A 21,643-nucleotide genomic window follows, 5' to 3' on the forward strand; every position below is an offset into this window, starting at 1 on the left:
GCCCCATTCCTCACAACCCTAAAGTCCATGCTTCTGAATTCCATATAAAAATATGTTCAAAATGCACTTTCCTGTTATCCAAAAAAAAAAAAAAAAATCCTAACACAGTATTTAAGCACAACAGCTGCTGTTTCAAATATCTGAGAGTTTTGCTAATAATCAAACCTACTGTGTTAGGTTTTTGTTTGCTGTACTTAGCATGAAAAGACCACATATGACAAATAAGTATGACAGAGATAACATGCTCTCTAAATGTTTAAACTTTAAACTTTAGTTGCTTTTTTTTTTTTTTTACAATTTCAAAATATCTTTCAGAAAACTCTACCTTCATAACAACATCTATTAATTAGCACACATAGAAAAACACGTCAACACGGGCTGCTGTTTGTGATAACATTAATAAAGATGGAACAAACAACTAAGAGTAAATAAACAGGATGCTATGGTATATCAGCCTTGGATGCGCTCTGCTCCAACTCTCTAGCAAGCGGTATTAACTTCTGGACAAGACTCATGATTTACTAGGCATTCGGCCTGATGCTATCAACAGAAGCATTGCCAACTGCCACATGAGGTATGAGGCGGGTATGTCAGTGAAATGTTGAACACCATTATCTGTCCTCCCCAAACCTAATTGTTTCATGACAAACTGTAGGTTACAATAAAGAGAAGGGATTTTCATAATCAGTAAGCGACTCATTAATCCTCCAAAATGTTGGTTTAAACTCGATCCTCTAAACACAACCCAGTTACTGACCTCTGGTCAAGATATTTTGGTCGAAGTATTGACTAACATAAATGACTTAGATATTCACCATTAATTTTCATCAAATTAATGAAGAACTAAAAAGGCAACATCTTTCTTCAGTGCCCTGGCTGTTTGACATAAAGCTTTGTGCAAAGTTTCTGAATTGGAAGCCAGAATCAAGGCTCTGCAGATTCAAAACTTTGCTTTCTATGAGTAGAAAAACAGAATTTCCATGCCATAAACTTCACAGTAGTGAAGTTATAAGTCATTCATTGAAGTTTTCTAAGAAAATGTTACCTACAAAACACCAATTTTTATTTTTGGAGCCACAAAGTACACTATTATTTTCTGCTATTAGTCAACGGAGTAAAAATAATGAAGCGGCCCTAAGAGGAAAGAAGTTTTGTGGTTGAACATCAGCTTAACCCTTACTATGTCAGAGAGTAATTGCGAATGGACACTGGAAATGGAAGCGGTAGCTATCCAGAGGGTAAGCAAGAAAGGAACCTAGGAAGTGGGGTAGCAAGTTATAAAAAGGAGAGATGGACTCTTGGGAAGACATTAAAGATAAATATGGTCTATTCTGCAATTATCTTAATCCAGATAGAGGTAACATATTTATCATTCTGAAAGTCATAGTTTGTCATGCTCAGGATATGGAATAAACATACCTTGAAGGCTAAAACACTTGTCATTATCATTCATTCAAAGCCAATCACTATTCTAGACATTGAAGACATGCAGATAAATAATACATGATCCCTGTTTTCGAGATGCATAACAGTCCAGCATGAAAAATAGATGTGCAAACCATTAAAGATTATTATGATTAATATACATTCAAAGTGGAACAAGATTACAGATAACCATTTAAAGCATGAATAGAGCATCTTTAAAACCATGGTACTTTGCACAGAGTAGGAAGGAGCTTAAAAAGCTACTTCTTTTTCTTCCATATAATGCGCCATTATATCCTGCCAATAACACATTCATAACTTTAGCCAAGTTACTTCACCTCTTTGGTCTTCGCAATCTCCTGATCTATAAAAAACAAGTTTGTCTATATGTTCTTTAAGGTCCCATCTAGTTTTGAAACTATATGAAAAAATAAATTTAAAAGGTGAATAGAAAAAGAAAATGATGAGATCTGATATGGAAATCCATTAAGCAATGTTCATTATCTGAAGGTTAGAATAGTGTGTACAAAACAGGTAAATACGTTCTGCAAGGAAGCCAAGTGATGTTTAGGATGAAAAAAGAAATCCCAGGCAGTCTCTGTAAACATATTGGAGAAAAATGACAAAAAGATTAACGTCTAGGTAAGACGAATCTAAGCTCCTTATGGCTCCTTAAGAAAGGATTAAGCAGAAGAGAAGAGAAGACCCCTAGGACCCAGGGTTAAATGGACACTTGTGTTGTACAGTTATGTGCTAAGTAAGACACGATGAAAATCTTGAGCATGCCCACTACATGCCCTATGCCAGATACTTCCATATAGAGTATGAAAATGCTCAGATGTCCTATAAGGAAAATATATATTTTTAGCAAGTTAAATGAGTATCTCAGACATAAGAGAAATTTTTGTTTTACAGAAACTAATGCATATTTTGTTACCAAACAGATATTCATTGTTTATTAACCGGCAAGTGAAAATGTCAAGGCTTAAAAATGTATTAAGAATGTATTAAAAATTCTTAACACCAAGTATATATGGCAAAACCTCCATGCAATTCAGACTGAAAGAGATAAGATATAAGACTATGCATTTTCTCCTTACATTGCCTAAGGCATGATTCACGAGCTGAATGCTGGACTTCCTACTAGAGAATAGCACTTGTAAATTTATGTTTTCTCCTAAAGGTTTGACTACTTTGTAAACAAAATACTCTGAACAATTTGAGAAACTAGGATGTTTATTAACAACTCTTCCCAGCTTTAACACTATCTTAGAGAAGAATGGTTGGGGGAGGGAGGAGAGAAGAGGAGAACAGAAAAACAATGAAAATAAAACTATTAACTAACTTGGAATTGTCAGAAATGCAAAGAGAGTGTACTTAAATGTTGAAGTATCTGTCTGTCCCATTGATTCTGGGAGCTCCCTGAGGACGAGGATTTTAACTTATTCATCTCTGTAATCCCAGATTCTAGTGTGGTCCCTGGCAAAAGAAGATCCTCAAAAATGTTCACTGTATTCGTAAACTGCATTCTCTTTCTTTTCTTCCTCTTCCTCTTTCTCTTCCTTACAAAACTTGCAAAGTGTGCTGATGACTCATTTTATATAACTCCCAAACAGAAACGATCTAGGTTAGAGCTAAAATAACAGAATCTCTTAAAATAATCAGTGAATGGAACTAAGACTAAAGCCTTATTATAAATACTTTTGTCACAAACTAAATTACCGTAACATCAATTTCCACATGACTGGTGAGTCTACCATCTACCTCCTTCTCTATAAAATAAATCAAAAACACTTTCAAATGTTACACCGAATTCCCTCAGGAATCTTTCAAATGGCATAAAACCCACATAACCAGACATGAGCTCACTCGCTCACTCTCACATAAAATCTGAACTTCTTTGTCTTTTTTTGTTTTCCTGGCCCTAGACATCCAAATGGCCAACAGGTACATGAAAAAGATGCTCGATACTACGAATCATCAGAGAAATGCAAATTAACACCACAATGAGCTATTACTTTACACCTGTTAGAGTGGCCACCATGGAGAACGCAAGAGAGATACTGGCGAGGATATGGAGAGAAGGGGACCCTTGAGCACTGTTGGTGGGAATGGAAAATGGCGCAGCCACTACGGAAAACAGTATAGAGGTTCCTCAAAAAATCAAACATAGAACTACCTTACGATCCAACAATTCCACTTCTGGGCATTTAAAAAAAAAATGTAAACACTTAATTCAAAAAGATATATGCACTACCATGTTCACTGCACTGTTATTTACAATAGCCAAGATATGGAAACAATCTAAGGGTTCAACAACAGAGGAATGGATAAATAAAATGTGATATATACATACATACACACATACATACACACACACACACACACACACACACACACACACACACACACACGTAATGGAATATTATTCAGCCATGAGAAAGGAGGACACCCTGGGACACCCTGCCACTCTGGACAACATGGATGAAGCTTGAACAAATTATGCTAAGTGAGATAAGTCACACATGAGAAAGACAAGTGCTGTATGATATCACTTATATGTGGATTTTTTTTAAAAAGCCAAACTTGTGAAAACAGAATAAAATGGTAGTTACCAGGGGATGGAGGGTTGGGTGACAGGACAGATGGTGTTTAAGGGTACAAACCTACAATGAGTAGTAAATAATTCCTAGAGATATAATGTACAGTACAGGGAATACAGACAACCATATTGTATCATAATCATCAAACTTGCTAAGAGACTAGAACCCAATTATTCCAACTACTAAAAAAGTAATTATATAATGTTAGAGAGGTGCTAATTATTACTTCAGTGACAATCATATTATAATATATAAATACAAAATTAACGTTATACATCTTAAATTTACATGTTATATGTCAAATATGTTTTGATTTTTAAAAAAAACACGCTGTGCTCAACTCAGCTTGCAAGTATGTTCCTAGAAACATCTTTTAAAGAAATAAACTTTCAAAAATGTTTCCACTGAGAAATATTAATTATGAAATCAATAATTTATTTGGCAAAGGCATGAAATTCATCAGGCTGAAGAAAGTAAATTGAAGCTTACCTACACAAAGGTAAGTCATTCATCTTCAAATGAATGGATTCCATATAAATGCTATTAACAAGCTGAAGGTTGAATTAAAGCTCACGGTATTATAAACAAGATGGGGTGCACTAATAAACAAGGTAGGGTATACAGGGAGGTTAGAGAGCTACATAGTGAACACATCTGATATCTCTTTAGTTAATATATGCCTAGATGTTAAGTCTAAGAGTGAACTAAGAATATTAACAAAGCTTCCCTAAAATTAGGCCTTTGAAAAGTATCAACTCACTTCATCTCTGAGTTATCACTCAACCTACGCACCACCCCAGAGCTCGGGCACCAGCACGCTTTCTCCTCTACAGAGGGCCCATCAACCTCTGGGTCTCCCCTTTCTCCATTCCTCCAGGTGAGAAATCTCAAAGTGATCTTGAACTTCTCCTTCTCTCCTTTAACCAGTCATTCCATCAGACCTATCGATTCTTCTTTGAAATGTCTCCTACATCCATTCCTTCTCATCTGCCCTGATTCTGGTCCTTAACACGCTCAGGGCAATAACTACTCTCCTTGCTTAAACCTCTTTCCCATTCAACCACACACAAAAACATCCAATTAGATTACTCCTATCTAAAAACTGCTTTCATTTATTCCCCTGCTTAAAATTATTTCCTACTGTCAATGTTAGATAAAATTTATCACCTTGGCATTCGTAAATCTCCATAATCTTTTCTCAAATTCCCTCGCACTCCAACAAGAATGGTCATTGATTTTAACCAAATTATTCTTCTTTTCCAAAATATAACCTAAGCGTTTCGATTTGTTCATGCCAGCTTCTCCTTCAGCCATTTTCTTACCCCCTCGCTCCACATACACACACTCCAAACTGCCCAGTAAATCTTCTTCCACTATGGTAGAGTGGAAACTCTAGGACACTGCTGTCAAACAGGCCTGACTTAAAATCCTAGCTCCACCACCGCCTAAGCACAGGTTAGTGGATCAAGTTACTTAACCTCTCCACAGTCTGTTTCCTGCCCATAAAATAATAAAATGCCACCGGCCCCACAGAGTTATTACGAGGATTAAATGAGATAGTGCAGTGCCTGGCACATATTAATTTTCCTCACTGGAGGCAGCAACTATATCTTAGTAAATATCAACAAATATATGATTATTTGATACTCATTCATGGATTATCTAACTAGACATTATTTTTCAAACACCATTTCGAAAGAAAAGCTAAAAAGCAGAGGAAGTACTTGACCTGTGGGTTCTGCCAAGTTCTGTGCGATCAAGAGAATCATGGAGATTTCTCATTCTTGTATTCCTCCTCATAGGCCCAAAACGAGTAATTATTTTTATGTGCCTGGGAGTAATTGACATGGCATAAAATATCTTAACTGTGCCTGGCCATATAAGTGCTAAAACAAATGTCTTTTGAATAATGACAAATAAAAGTAGCAGATGTCCAGAATTCCAAATATTTTAACTGAGTCCTAGAAGCTGACACATCAGCATAAAAATTTTCAATAAATATTTGCCCTAATTGTTTTAAAACACATACACACACAGAGAGAGAGAGAGACTATGAAAATACACTGAACTAACTCTAAAAGAATTAAAGAAAAATTTAAGGATAGGAAAAGATGATTACCCCTTTTTAGCTGCATGGGGTGGGGATGGAGTGGAGAGAATTCAGGAAAAATGTAATTTTTCTGTTGCTTTTAAGCTAACCACTTTTGAAGCTTAACTTTAAACTATGGGCTCTTGCTCTGATGTTTTTATTCTACCGCATATGTGAGCTGGTATGCTATCATAGTGGCATTTTTAAATACTTCGCTGTTGGTATCCATGTTTATTTCTTAGTCGAAGAAAAGTGTCTAGGACTAGTGAAAGAATTCAGAAAGCCTCAATAATTAATACCATTATTAAATTAACAATAATATCAATATTGAATATCATTATAGCAGAGGATGTTTTAGAGAAGGATAGAGAGCAAAGACAACAAAAACTGAAAAAATGTTTTACCGATGAAAACATGGAAGATACCAAATGGAGTTGCGATTTCGTACGAAATACTTTGAAAATACTGTATAGTGATCCTGGAAGAACTACAAAGCAATGGTCATCATCTTAACCCACTATTTAACCATCGATGAAATTTATATTACATTAACTTCATTTTTCCAACAAAAAGGACAAAATGAAGTTCTGAGGGTATCATAATTCGACAAAAAGTTACCATCCTCCATCTTCTGCAATAAACAGTGATTCATAAACGCAACCTATTTCTAAGGCTTTCAGGGATATGTATATAGAATGCAAAATGTGAAAGAACTCAGGGGTGAAAATTAACATCTTTTAAGAAATCAATTTTTTTTTAAATATAAAGTTCAGTATAATCACCTGTGACTGTTCTATTTCTGCTTTGTTTAACTTGATTCCAAGGATTTCGGCAGCAACTTTTTGAAAACACAGGAAGACCTACATAAAAAAATAGGTTTAAATGATTTAAAACAGGCATGCTTAAGTTACCTTCAAATAAATTGAACTTTCTAAACAATGATAAACAGCAAGAATTTCAGGAATATGATGTACCAAGTTACTCCAAAAATAGCTTTATTTGTCAAATACAGCAAAATTTTAAGTGTAATAATTTTTTAAATGATTAAATCCATGATTTAAAAATTCATGCAATTCAGTGAATTGGTCTAAACAAACACATTTATTCCTAAAAACTTATAATTTTAAAGATTTAATATTAGATGATTAATTGGAGCTACCACATTAAGAAAATACTAGCAAAAAAACTTCTACAATTCATGAAGAAAATAAGAATACATTAGTGTACACTCTACTTCCTGGGTTTTTCAATGCCAACTCTAGATCGGTCTGGCTTTAGCCTATCCTAAAAGGTCTTCCTTTCCAATCATTTAGTAATCAATTCAATTAATTCTCTACACCTCTTGAGCAAAACAACTTAGTAATCCTTATTGCATTTTATCACTTCAGAGTAAAGGAGCACTATTCTCCATCATCATTAAACAAAAATCTACAAATAGTTTTTTATAAACAGTCTTTTCGTACATAGTTAGCTTATGCTGAGTCCACTATATTTCCTAGAGCTCCAATCTAGACGTTATCTATAATGTATAACTTGTCTTTGCTTCACAAGTATACTATCATTTTCTTATCCCTACGTATCTCATGATTACTTACTGGATACTTATCAAAATTTTATTAATTTATTTCTACTCAAAAAGGGATACATACTCCAAAAGGCTTATGTCATTTGTACCTCAAAAAGTATTATGTATTATAGTTCAGATATATTATTATATATTATAGCTTCACTGTTTAAGGAAAAATGGGAAAGCTAGTACGGTAGAATGGAGAGAAAGAGGGTGATTGTAAAAGAAAACAAGTAAAGAGATTAAGGGGGTACAAGTCATGTAAGATCTGGTAGGCTACTGAAAGGACATCGGCATTTCCTCTGAGTAAAACAGAAACCATAGGAGGGTGGCCTCATGTAACTGCTGTTTCGATAGGTTCAATCTGGCTATTGTTTGTGTATTCACTAGAGAAGATCAAGGGGACCAAAAGAGAAACCAGCAAAGACACTAATGTAAGAGATGACGGAGGCTTGAAATAAGGTGGTAGCAGAGGAGATGGTAAGAAATAGTCACCAGACTCTGGACATATTTTGAAAGTAGAGCCAACAGGACTGGGTGATAGATGTGGAGTATAGAGTATAAAAGAATAAAAGGAGCCAAAGATGGTTCTGATAAAACCTCGGCCTTAGCAACTGGTAGACGAGCTTACCATTTATTGAGCTGGGAAGACTGAGAGATTCAAGGAGAGAATATCAAGAGCTCAGGTCTGGTCCTGAATTAAACTGGGGCTGCCTATTAGACATCTAAGCAGAGGTGAGGGATGGGCAGTCAAATATTTAGTTTGCAGGTCAGGAAAGAGGTCTGGTGAAAGCCATGAGACTAGATGAGGTCACTAAGTGAAGAAATTTAGAAAAAAAATATCCAAGGACTGAGCCCAAGGGTATGCCAATATTTAGAAGATGGAGACATGAGGAGGACTCAGCAGAGGGGACTGAGAAAGAGTACGTGGCAAGCCAGGAGGAGAACGATGAAAACATCAAAGCATACAGCATCCTGGAAGCTAAGTAAAGAACGTATTTCCAAGAGGGGCGAGCAATCGAGTATTGTACAGGCTACAACTAAGTCAAGTAAGATGAGGAGTAAGAACTGACCATTGAACTTAGCAAAAAGGTCACTGGTGACCTTGATAACAGAAGTTTGGGTGAAATATTAGGGGCAAAAGTCTGACTGGAACTGTTCAAGAGAAACTTGGAGGACAGAACCAGAGATAACTCTTTCAAAATACTCCACTGGAAAGTGGGGAAAGAAGGCAATAGTTAGAGAGAGACGTGGGATCAAGAGTTTTCTTGTTTTTCTGATAAGGTCAGTCGTAACGTTTTGTATACGACAAAATAACCCAGCAGAGAAAAAAAATGACGATGCCGGAAGGAGTGAGTTTTACTAAGCAATGTTCGACATTGGGCAAAGAGCTGGCCCGAGCTAGGATCACAGACAGTTCACCCCATGGTGACCAGAGAGAAGGCAGGATGTATGGGAACGGATGCAGGGTGGGAAGGAGAGTCAGGGTAGAGGTGATGGCAGGTATGTGGAAGCTGTTCCCTGTTTGTTTCAAATTTATTAGAAAATAGGAAACAAAGTCGCCAGAAGAGAGTAGACAAGGGCCTTTTGAAGATCTGAAGAGAGGTTCAGAGAAGCTATGAATAGCCGTTAGCTAAGGCAGGAGGACGACAGCCTCGGAACATGTGGTGTGATCACGGAACAGCACTAGGGCCCACTTGAGGTTAGTGATTGTGAATTTTAAGTGACATCTCCAGCATGCTCTGTGTTTTCTCTGATCAAATACATTGGTGCACCATGATTTAAACCAGAGTTAAGGCTTAGCCAGGTGAGTCCGACAAAGTGAAAGAGGGAAAAGAGAATGGAACATATATGCATGGCAACGATTTTGACTGGCCATGAGACTAAAGTTAGGAAGACAGGAAAACGAGGACATTCGAGGAGGTTAGGGGCACTGAAAAGGCGCTAGGATCCATGTCTCATAGGTCCTGCTGGGGCCGCAGAGTGATTGGGTTAGGGCATTCAAGGGTAGGAGCTGGAAAGGCAGGATGGTAGTCAGTGATCAGGTTGCCCGATAAAAGACACGAGGTAACAGAAGGACTGCGGTGATCTGTAATGACAGTGCATGGGAGTGAGTGGCTGAGGTGGGGTGGAGGACAAAAAAGATACTGAAGTCACTAAGTATAATGACGAAGATAGAGTCAGAGAAAGTACACTAAGCCAGGAGCTCCGCTCCTCAAGCAGTGAGAAGTAAACTAGGAGATGACTGCAAGTCTCCAAGTGATTCCACAAGAACGAACCACTTCAAAGTTGCATTTAAAAAGGAAAGAAAGGAATGAGAATTTTTTAATGGTGCATCAATGTAAATACACAAAAAGTACTAAGTCGTTAAACACAAGCTAAAATATTGGAAGTTAAAATAATTCTAAAATGGCAAAGACCCCTAGTAAGATTGGAGCGAGGGCAGAAGCCCAACCCATGGGCAGCTCCGTCAAAAAGCACTGATACGATATTTTTAATGGTATGTGTGCAGATGTGCCCATTACATCACCCTGGGGGAAAGGGTTCCAGAGGTCGAATTTTGAAATGAATCAGACACGCAAAAAGATTAAACATCCTTTATGTTATTTAATATGTATCCTAAGCACAAAAATCATGAAGGAAATCATATAGGAAAAATATCAAAAAGATTAAACCACAGAAAGAAATTAAACTTCTTTTGTTTGAAACTGTCAAGAAAAATAACAAAATAAAAATCTGGTCAGTGGCGAGTATCTGCAAAAAGTATGTCAAATGGCTGTTATCCCTGATATAAAAATGGTCATTAAAAAATTTTAAAGAAACAGAATATCACAAACAGAAAAGCAGAAAATAAATAGTCAATGCCATTTTGAAACCTTTAACCTTGATAACGATCAAAGAATTTCATATTTAAATAGCAAACTATCTTATTTTTTTGCCTACCAAATTCACAAAGATTTAAAAATAAACAAATCCAGAATGGTAAGAAAGGATATAGTGGTATGGTACAGTGCTGGTGGCAATTTGGCAATATGTTTCAATTCCTTTTAAAGGAGTCTATGTAAAGGAAATGCTCAGGGGGATCACTTTGTTAGTTACTTACATGTCTAACCACTATGCTGTACACCTGAAACTAATGTAATATTGCATGTCAACTGTAACTGAATTTTTTTTTTAATTTTTAAGAGAAATGATGAAAACATCAAAGCTTATAGACAAAGTTTTACATTATGTTATATTATGTCGAAACTTGAAAACAACCTATATGTCTAACAACAGAGACTTTGTTTAATGAATTTTTGAATATTTAATGATTAAATCTAATGAATTATTAAATCTATTTAGTAATATTAAATAACATGGCAAATTTTTCTACAGATACATATATTAAATAAAAAAGACACAAAACTATTTCTAAATTAGGGCCTTAGTTCTTTAAACTAAATATTAGGTGTGGTTACTACAGTGAGTCCTGAAGTGTCACTACAAACCCTGTCTCCACCACTTTGTAGCTGCGTAGCGTAGGCTCCCATTACGTAACCTAAGACTCATCCGTAAAATAGAGATAATCAGAGTAGCACGATGCCTGCCACAAAGTGAACACTGAGCAAACGTAATCCGCTGGCAGCAGCGCGGATATTTGTGTGCGACAGAAAAAGGAGACTATAAGGAGACTATAAGGTTATGAATGGTCATCTCTGAATGCTGAGATAATGGGTGATTTATCTTCTTTTTAAATTCATATTATTAAATATCCTAAATAACCGTAAAATTATGTTAAAGTAATTATAAAAGTACCACAAACAGAATAAACATGTTATATCTAACCTATATTATGTCTTCAACAGGCATTAATTTGTTCCAAAACTTAAGTAATAGAAGTATACTTCCTATGAATGTTAGGAAATAAAAGTAAAACCTCACTTTAAATATTCAGAATTCGTTATTTTACTTACAGAGTCTCCTGTCTTTGCTGAGACAAAGTGGCTACTAAAACCATTTTCCTGGCAAAACCGTAAGTGTTTTTCAGGTTTTACTGTTCGAATATGCTCCAAATCAACTAGAAAGGTGAACAAAAAAACAGAGAAAAAAATTAATATTAGTCAATCAATATATTTTTAACAAGTTTAAGTTTGACTTATTTTCCAATATTATATCCCAACTTAGACACTAGCTGTGTAATCTTGGGCAACTTCTTTAACCTCCTTATGCCTCGGTCTCTAAATCTAAAAACGGAGACTAACAAATATACTTACCTTTTATAGAGTCTTTGCGAATTAATCCGTGTATAGTATAAATGACCAGCACGTGATAAGTGCTCAAAAACTGAAAGCTATAGTTATTATCTATATAGCTTCAGGCACACTGATGATACTCAAAAAAAGATTTACTTAGTATAACGTGTTTAAACACAGTGATTAATTGAAAGATGCACCTACCCAAGCATACTTGATTAAAACAGTATAACTACTTTAATAGAATGGTTCTGCAAGTTTTATAATGTTAATGTTAATTCAAATATAGAATTATCTGCTAAAAAGATATCGATATTTCTCAGTTTGTTTATTTTAATTTATTTACAGCCATGGTTTAACTTCACAAAGACACAGCTCAGCTGCTTTCCAAGCCTAAAGTATGCATTTTGGGAGTAATGGGCAAGCATTTATTTCCTCGAATAGTTGTAGATGCTTTAAAGCAAAGCACAGTACTCATATCCAATACTAGTTTTATCCGGCATGGTCTATTTTTTCAAATGTGATCCTTTATTGAACAGCTTCTCTTTTTACAACACTAGAGACCCTATAAGAGTGTTGACTCAATGCCGTCAAATTATAAGGCAAATATATTCACAAGATTTAAGGACAACTGGGCTCTTTGAGTCAATATAGAAAAAAAATGTTAAACTGATTTCCTGAGGAAGGGACCCAACTGACTTATAAAAACTTGTGAATTTGCAAATCTAGTAAGCCTACATAACAGTGTCAATTGATTATCAACAACAAAAAAATGCTCTCATACTACATAAAAAAGATTTTATTTAAAATTATATTTAGGGTCTTTAGTTTGTAGGCGCAAGAAATCTTTCTCTAGATTTCTGACTTAGTGGGAGATTCCTGAGCCCATTTATATTGCTCAGCCTGGATAATGTGAAGCTTTTTTTCTTTTCTGGCTACAAGTTGCTGTTTCTTTAACACTGAGACCCTATTTACACGCACAGGCCAGAAAATGTCCAGATACCACAAGCATCAATTTGTAAAAGACTAAAATACTAAGCTATTAGCACTGACATTTATACATCTAGTTTATCATAATATTGAAGCTAAAATACTTTCCTAATTCAACAAAAGTAAGAACAAATCATGTCACTAGGAAAAATCTCCAATGAAACCACTACCCAATTTTTTAAAAATGAAGTGTGTCATTTAATGTGTGTGTGTGTGTGTGTGTGTGTGTGTGTGTGTGTGTGTGTGTGTTTGTCTTTTCTAATGGAACAGTCTATCACTACTCAGAGTATTTTCTTTTTCTTTTTTTCCTCTATCCCTACCCTTTCCCACAGCTCTCTATCACGTAAGTTTATCTATAGCATTGGGGGATTTACCATCCAAGCAAAAGTTTTCTCCTAATAAAGATAGCAATAAGAGATTATGAAAAATTAAAAATGCCATTGCTAAAGACAACTACTGCTAACATTTTGGTGCGCATCCTTCTAAACAGCTAAGCAACTGAAGAACAAAGGCATCACCAGTGTAACCATGCAATTTCTTTCACCTCAACCATACTATACCCTGTTTAGCCATGTGCTTAACAATATCACTGGATAACCATTTTATTGATCATTCATTCATTCAATAAATATTTGAGTGCCAGGCACTGTCCTGGATGATGCAGACAGAACAATGAGCTTATATTTTAATGAAGGGAAAAGGACCAACAAATATGGCAAATGCTGATAGATCTTATGGATAAAAACAAAGAGTACATAGGGGCAGTGCTATTTTAAACAGGTAGGTGAAAAAAACTTAAGAAGGCTAAAGAGCAAGGTAATCAGGGGGAAAGCTTTCCAAGCAGATGGAACAGAAAGTGCAAAGGCCCTAAAAGAAGATTATGCTTATTAGCAGATTCAAAGAAAAGCCAGCCAGAGATACTAAAACGAGCTGGTAAGAGAAACAGTGGGAAATGAGGTTTAAAAAAAGCCAGGGACCAGAGTGTGCAGACCACTGTAAGAGAGATGAGAAGTTACCAGAGGGTTGTTAGGGGAATAAAAGAAATAATCTGACTCACATTTTAAACGATTCATTTTGGCTGCTTTATTGAGAATAAACTACAAAGAGTCAAATGTAAAATAGAGAAGCCAGTGAGGGGGCCATAATCTAAGAAAGAGAGGATGACAGTTTGGACAAGAATGACAGCAATAGAGGTAGTAAAAAGTGGGGCAGACTCTCAATATATTTTTGAAATAAAAAGTGAATAGGGTATGCTGATGGATTTGACATGGGATATGAAAGACATAGACAAGTCACTTGAATGAAGATAGTTTATCTGGATTTAAAACAAGACGAAATGTATTTTGTAGCTTTTACTCCAGCCACATTCATTTAGCTGCATGGGTGGATAGAGATTTGCATTTAAGTATAGCTGGGTTTTTCCCAATCATGAACAATAACTGAAAAGAGGGGCAGGTAAGTTGAAGACAGAAAAAAGGGGCAGGTAAGTTGAAGACAGTAAATGTAATGTAGTGATCATATTACAGATCATGGAATCTAAGTTGATTCAGAAGAGGGTTGAGAAAAATAAGAAAATGCTAAATCGATTTATTTTAAGGTCTTGTGTGGGTTTAAAAATTATTAAAGATGGGTTACTAAAGGAAGTGAGCTAGAAAAACAGGACATAATAGACAGAAACTGGGATGCATGAAACTGGCATTATGAAGAGGGCACAGAAACTGATATTGACTAGGTCTTCAGAATAACTGTCAGTGTGGATGGCAGGGGACAAGATGACTGGAGGTGAAGAATTCAAGGAACTGAGAGACCAAGGTATCAGAAGAGTAATGTGAATGAATACTGAAACTACTAAGAATCATGACAGCATAGTAACTGAGTGACTGTGACCAAGAAGCCAAAATTTTCAAGAAACTCCAGGCAATGGTATAGATATTGGCTGATAACTCCAACAAATGTAAGTGCCAGGAGGTATAATCATATAGCTTGATATTCAAATCTAAGGCTTTTTAGGGGAAGATAAAGGAAAATGATCTGGAAAAAGCAACATGGAACTTGAAGGTCACCTACCACACCTCCAGTCCTAGTGATAAGGTATAAACAGTAGGGAAAAATCAACATTTCTTCAAGACAAGACAACATCATTACCCTTACTGGAGAGCCAAGGGACAGAACAAGAAGTTTAAAACTTTTGTTTAAGGAAGATGTTGAGAATACAGGAATTTTTGTTGATATCTTATTTATGAGCTGTCGAAGGCCTAGGGGAAGGGTCTCAGAAGTTAAGAAAGAATAGAAGCTGGGGCCTGAAAAGGGTAGGACGGAGCTGTATAGGGTAAGAATGCAGGAGACAAACCAATGATAACAATGTCCTGGGCTTTATTATGCAGCTAACAAAAATAGGAATAAAAACATGGAAATAAAAAAAAAGTTCTGAGAGTGTATTAGAAAGAGCAAGAAAATCCAAAACTTTTTTTTTACTGTAAAAACCAACTGTGTAAAAAAATCACATGGCTCACTCATACTGTTATCTGACTTGGACGTTAGAATGGAAAGAAAAAAAATCAAGATGCTAAGTCTATCTGCTGTACTCTGAAAATCACATGGTACATGAAATAGAAGTTTTAAGAGAATCCAATTTTGGCTAACAAGAATAATATTGATACAACTTTGAAAGCTGTTTGAAAGACTAATATACACAATTTTTTGTTTAATGAATTTTAAAAATTCAAATTACACTATTTCATATTTTATACTTTAGGTTTATAGCAAGAAAGATCAACAAAAGCACATTTCAGGGATTCATGGAATATTAAAAACCCAATAAGAAATGACATTTTCCCACAGATGTAACGAATCATTATTTTTTATAGAATGTTAGGCTACCTTAAAGGCCTTTTTAAATGATTCGTATAAACCTATGAAAACACTATTCAATCTCACTAGCACACAAAGAAATGCAACTAAAAAAAAAATGAAGTACTGATATTTACCTTTCAAATTAACAAAAAGAAACCACATAAGAACACCCAGTGTTGATAAGAGCTGGTATTGCTGGCTTTGGGAAAAGCAATTTGGAAGTGTGTGTTGAGCCTTACAAACATTTATACTCTATGACCAAATAACACAACTTGGAAAAGTTTATCTTGAGGAAAACATCAGGGATGTATAATAAGAATTATAAATTAAGATCTTCACCACAGAGTTATTTATAATAAAAAGTATTGAAACTAATATAAATGTCCCAAAATAAAGACAGTTAAATTATGATATAACCACATAATATAATACTCAGGCCATTAAAACTCATAAACATAAAGACTATTAAGTGATATCGTTGCACTGATTTTTTTTGGATTTGACACAAAGGCAACAAAAACAGAAATAAACAAGTGGGACTATATCAAACTAAAAAGCTTCTACACAGCAAAGGAAACCATCAACAAAATGAAAAGGCAACCTGTATGAGAAAATATTTGCAAACTACATATCTGATACAAAGTTATTTCCAAAATATATAAATAAGTCATATAACTCAATAGGAAAAAAACATACAATCTGATTTTAAATATGGGCAGAGGAACTAACATTTTTCCAAAGACATACAAATAGCCAACAGGTACGTGAAAAGGTGCTCAACATCACCAATCATCATTAAAATGCAAATCAAAACCACAATGAGATATCACCTCACACCTCTTAAGACTGTCTATTATCAAAAACACAAGAAATAACAAGTGTTGGCAAGGATTTGGAGAAAAGAGCAGCTTTTGCCACTGCTGGTGGGAATGAAAATTAGTGCAGCCACTAAGGAAAACAGTAATAATTAAAAGTAGAACTATCATATGATCCAGCAGTCACACTTCTGAGTATATATCCAAAGGAAATGGAAACAAGATGGATGAATGGAAAAAGAAGATGTTATACAAACACATACACACACACACACACACAAACACACACGCACGCGTGGCTTGCTCACTCTCACTCTCTCTCACAAACACACACACAAATATTATTCAGTCATGAAAAGGGACATCCTACTGTTTGCAACAACAGAGATAGACCTTGTATGCTCAGTGAAATAAGTCAGAGAAAGGCAAATACTGTATATCACTATATGTGGAATCAGAAAAAGCTGAACTCATAGAAACAAAGACTAAAATGGCAGTTACCAAGGAATGGGAGTAGGGGCGAAAAGGTGATGTTGATCAAATGGTATAAATTTCCAGCTATAAGACGAATAAGTTCTAGGGATCTAACATACAACATAGTGATTAAGTAAATAAATACTGTATTATATACTTGAAAGTTACTAAAAGAATAAATCTTAAATGTTCTTATCATAAGAAAGAAATGGTAATTCTGTGACATGATGCAGATGTTAGCTTACACTATGGGTTGATCATTTTGCAATATATAAGTGTATCAAATCAACTCATTGTATACCTTGAACTTATACAATGTTATATGTCAATTATATCTCAATAAAGCTGGAAAAAGAAGACTGTTAGGTGAAATACACGATAGTACAGAATGTTAAATTAAAAAGTAGAGTACAAAATTGTGCATACAGTAAAATCTCTACTTTGTAAACATATATGTGCATAAATAACAGGAAAAATATACCCAAATTTTTAAAATAATTTTTTAAAATTTAAATTGGGAAAGTAAAAATTTTAAATGTAAGCTTTTGTTTTGAACTCTTTCCAAGGATGTTTGCATGGCAAGTAGCCTAGAGACAGCATCTCCCTCAGAATCGCCCTGTAAGTTTTTTATTGTCTGTTATAATATAGCATCTCCCTCCAGAGCAAGGTCAGAGGTTGTTTTGTAGCCCATTATAAAAGACTTAGGTTCTCCAAGCTGAGGGTTCCTCAGCTGTGATACAAATCACTGCATGTACACCATCTACGCAGGTCCTCTGACACTGCTACATTGCTTTGGTGAAACTTGGGGGGCATGGAGAACTCATGCAAACATGGAACTCGCCCTGCTTGCTATGACTAAAAAGTCCTTTCTCTCTGACCCAATATTCCCATACCTTCTGCCAGTATCCATGGTGGTGGCAGGGTAAAATCCAAGATCCTTAACGAGAAGAGTAAAACAGACACATAATGATAAGGTGGGCAGACTAGCTAGCAACACTGTTTCCCAGATTGGCTTGCAGTTAGGTGGGGCCATTAGGCAAACTTCTGACCAATGAAATAAAGGACTAACGAGCACCACTACTAGGCCTGACCTATAAAACCTTCCATGTATAGTAGTCTTTGTTCTCTTTCCTTTTCCATGGTGACCTGTGAAGTCACCTGTTGAAACGCAGTTCCACAAAATAGAAAGGGTTTAGGTCTCTGAAAAGGAGATGAGCCACCGCTGATGAGCATTACCTGGCTTCGGTCTTTACGTAAACAAAGAAGAAATTTCTGCTGTGCTAAGATATTGCAACTTTAGGGACTGTCTGGCATCTAGCATTACCTTAACTAATAGAAAAACTATTTAAAATGTAAATCTGCATCCAGTCTTGTTAGCAGTGAACATCTCCCTGTGTATATACCGTGTCTTGAATTATTAACTAATGATAACTTGAAGTTATAATTAACAAGATAATAAAAATCTAAGCATTATAGTTGCCTGTGATTTGAGTTATGCCATAATCGAAGTCACAAAATTACATTAAACTTAATTATAAACCAAGAAGACTCTTTTGCATTTTTACTTACTAGGGAAAAAAATTTTTAATATACCATATCTAGACATGTTCTTTCTTCTGCCATTAAAAGGCTCGAGTAATACATGGAAAACAATATGAAAACAAAAATGCATATTCCCATCAATACAATTTGTTGGACGATACAAGGAAAGATGCCTCAACGATTATCAAGTCATGACCAATCTTGTGTCATCAATGTCCCTAATTCGCAGATTATTTTAGAGCAAACTGAACACATTACATATCATTTCACCCATCAAAAATTTAGCATCATATGTTTTTAAAATATCTTGTTTTTATTTTATTGAGGCTCACAGCTTTTAGAAGCAACAAATTAGAATTTTGAATCTAAAGCTATCCCTTTCATCCTTCATTTGGTCCTACTAATTCCAATGGAACACTAACTCCCTAAATTTATGTGATAGTTCAAAATTTCAGAATAACGTCCGGGATAAAGTGGCCCATATATTAGGATATAGAGACAGAGTCTTATGAGTAACAAGAAGTACATGGTGTTTAGTAAACAATAAACAATTCTGATAAAAATCACATTGTGTCAAATATCATATCATCATAAAGAGTCATTACAGCAAAATTTTTTCATACCCCAATAGATGCTCTTTGTTACTTACTTTATTGATCTAGAGTGATAGATAATATGCAAGAACCAGTCTCATATAAGAAATAACTCTTCTGAATTTCTCAACTGTTTGCATTAAGGCAAATGTAGAAGAAATTTTGGTTCTATTATTCAGTGATTCATGTAGAGAGGAATTAGGACATGACAGCAAAGAGTGCAGTCTCCAGAGCCACGGTGCCTGGGTTTGAGTTCCTGTTCTGTTAGCTATTTGTGGGACCTTAAGCAAATTACTTAATCTCTCTTGCCTCCGTTTTCTCATCTATAAAATGGGGATGATAATAGTACCTACCTCTAAATGTTACTGTAATTGATAAAATAAGTAAGTACATATAAATCACACAGAGCAACGACTAGCACATACTCAGTAAGTATTACCTAGTGTTACTGTGGTTTGTCTAGCCTTCGTTTACTCATGAACTATTTACTCAGCGCCCTCTAAGTCCTGGGAAGGCTAAGAGAAACACATGTAGAAAGATATACAATGAGATGCTGAGACCAAGAGAGAAAAAGCGATCTGTTAAGGACAAGGTACGAGAGAAGTATAGAGAAAGAAAATCTCGAACTACTTAGGGAAACAGGAAAGATCTCACAGACAAGGCAATGTTAACTCCTGATGGATGAAGAAAACTTAGGCAGACAACTTTGGAGGTAGAGAGGGTGTACATTCCTTACCAGAGGAATATCTACAAAAGCATCTAAAAGAACCTGGCTTCCAAGAGCTGGTAAAATCAGCAGGACTGGGGCATGAGGGTCTTTACGGGATGCTAAGAAGCTTATACATGCATAGGTAACATACACAGCTACACCTTCATCCATCTCACCTCGCACATTCCAGTCCGCCCGAGCAAAACTATAAGCACAAAAAAGGATATCCTGTAAGTGACACACATTAGAAAACCTTCAACTTTACCCTGTTGAAATCAAAGCACTTCCGTTCACTATAGTGACAATTCTTTGTTTCTAAATTCAGAGACTATTCAAAGAAAATTACAAATGATAAAAAATGTTGCACTTCTAGAGATCTCATGAATATGACACTGTTTCTGTTCAGCCATCTTGTATACATAGTTACCATATCTATATCATAACTTTAAAAATAGAAAATGGCAAGTCTTATTGTTATACACATGCAGCTAATATTCCTCCTCCCAAAAGTCATTTCAGCTCTACACATTAATCAGTTTAGAAGACCTACAGTAGTCACTCTTATCCATGGAGATATGTTCCAAGATCCCCACTGAATGCTTGAAACAGCGGATAATACCGAACCCTATATTTATTCTTTTTTCCTATATATACATATCTATCATAAAGTTTAATTTATAAATTGGGTACAGTAAGAGATTAACAATAAAAAAACAATTATTATAATATACTGTGACAAAAGTTATATGAATGTGGTCTCTCTCAAAATATCTTATTGTTCTGTACCCACCTTTTCACTTAAAAGAAGCACATAACAGCTTCTCTTTGGCATATCCAAATTGACAGCATCGCTACTCTTGCACTTGGGGCCATTATTAAATAAGGGTTACTTGAACACAAGCACTGTTAATACCGCAATAATTGATCTAATAACCGAAACGGCTACTAAGTGACTGACAGGCAGGGACTGTATACAGTATAAAGGCGCTGGACAAAGGGATGATTCATGCCCAGGGCCGGACAGCACGATTTCATCACACTACTCAGAATGCTATGTAATTTGAAACTTATGAATTATTTAATTCTTGCATTTAATATTTTCAAACCACGATTAATCACGGATAACTGAGGCCGTGAAAAGCAAAGCCGCAATAGGTGGGGACTACTGAAGCTGCAAAAATCACAGGTAACGAAAAGGACAGTTCATCACTTCTTTAAATGAGGTAAAACAGTACCTTAAAATTCGTTTATTAAATATAAGCACCTCTTATGTGCTAAGCACCAGCAAGCAATAAATTACAAAAAAAAAGACAGTATACTTACTCTCACATTAATGATTAATGAGGGAGAAAGAATGATCGATAATGCATAAATAAGGCAATGTAACAATTATAATCGGAAATTGGGGAGGGGGAGGTGAGCAGATAGTCACAGAGTGACAGGAACCAGGAAAGCAATTATGACAATTTTATAGGGTAGTTATGAAGGACCTCTTTGATCTGAGATCTAAAGGACGAGAATAAGCCTGCCAAGTTAAGAGGAGGTTGGGGGAGAAAATGTTTCCGTCACTGGAACTAGAACCCAACCTGGAAGAGGAAAGTGGCTGAGTACAATCAAGGAAAACAAAAAAGCATAGTGAGCAAGAGTAGAAATGAGCAGTATAACATGAGAATATTACTCAAATAGAGCAATACAATACCATCGGAGGGTTGTAACCAACGGCACCACGTAAGCTTTGCATTTTGAAA

At 35.5% G+C, this 21,643-nt stretch overlaps 1 protein-coding gene across 1 annotated transcript in view; it reads right to left on the minus strand.

Moving 5' to 3' along the window:
• The window catches only part of RAB28 (RAB28, member RAS oncogene family), a 69,683-nt gene that overhangs the window by 3,334 nt on the left and 44,706 nt on the right, over positions 1-21,643 (minus strand). The window contains exons 4-5 of the mRNA XM_011370190.1: positions 11,641-11,744; positions 6,900-6,977 (exon numbers count right to left, since the gene is read on the minus strand). Of these exons, the coding sequence (XP_011368492.1) occupies positions 6,900-6,977; positions 11,641-11,744 (182 nt within the window). The remainder of the gene's footprint in view (positions 1-6,899; positions 6,978-11,640; positions 11,745-21,643) is intronic.

The sequence above is a fragment of the Pteropus vampyrus genome, unplaced genomic scaffold, assembly GCF_000151845.1.
Source record: "Pteropus vampyrus isolate Shadow unplaced genomic scaffold, Pvam_2.0 Scaffold163, whole genome shotgun sequence".
In the NCBI taxonomy this organism is placed as follows: domain Eukaryota; kingdom Metazoa; phylum Chordata; class Mammalia; order Chiroptera; family Pteropodidae; genus Pteropus; species Pteropus vampyrus.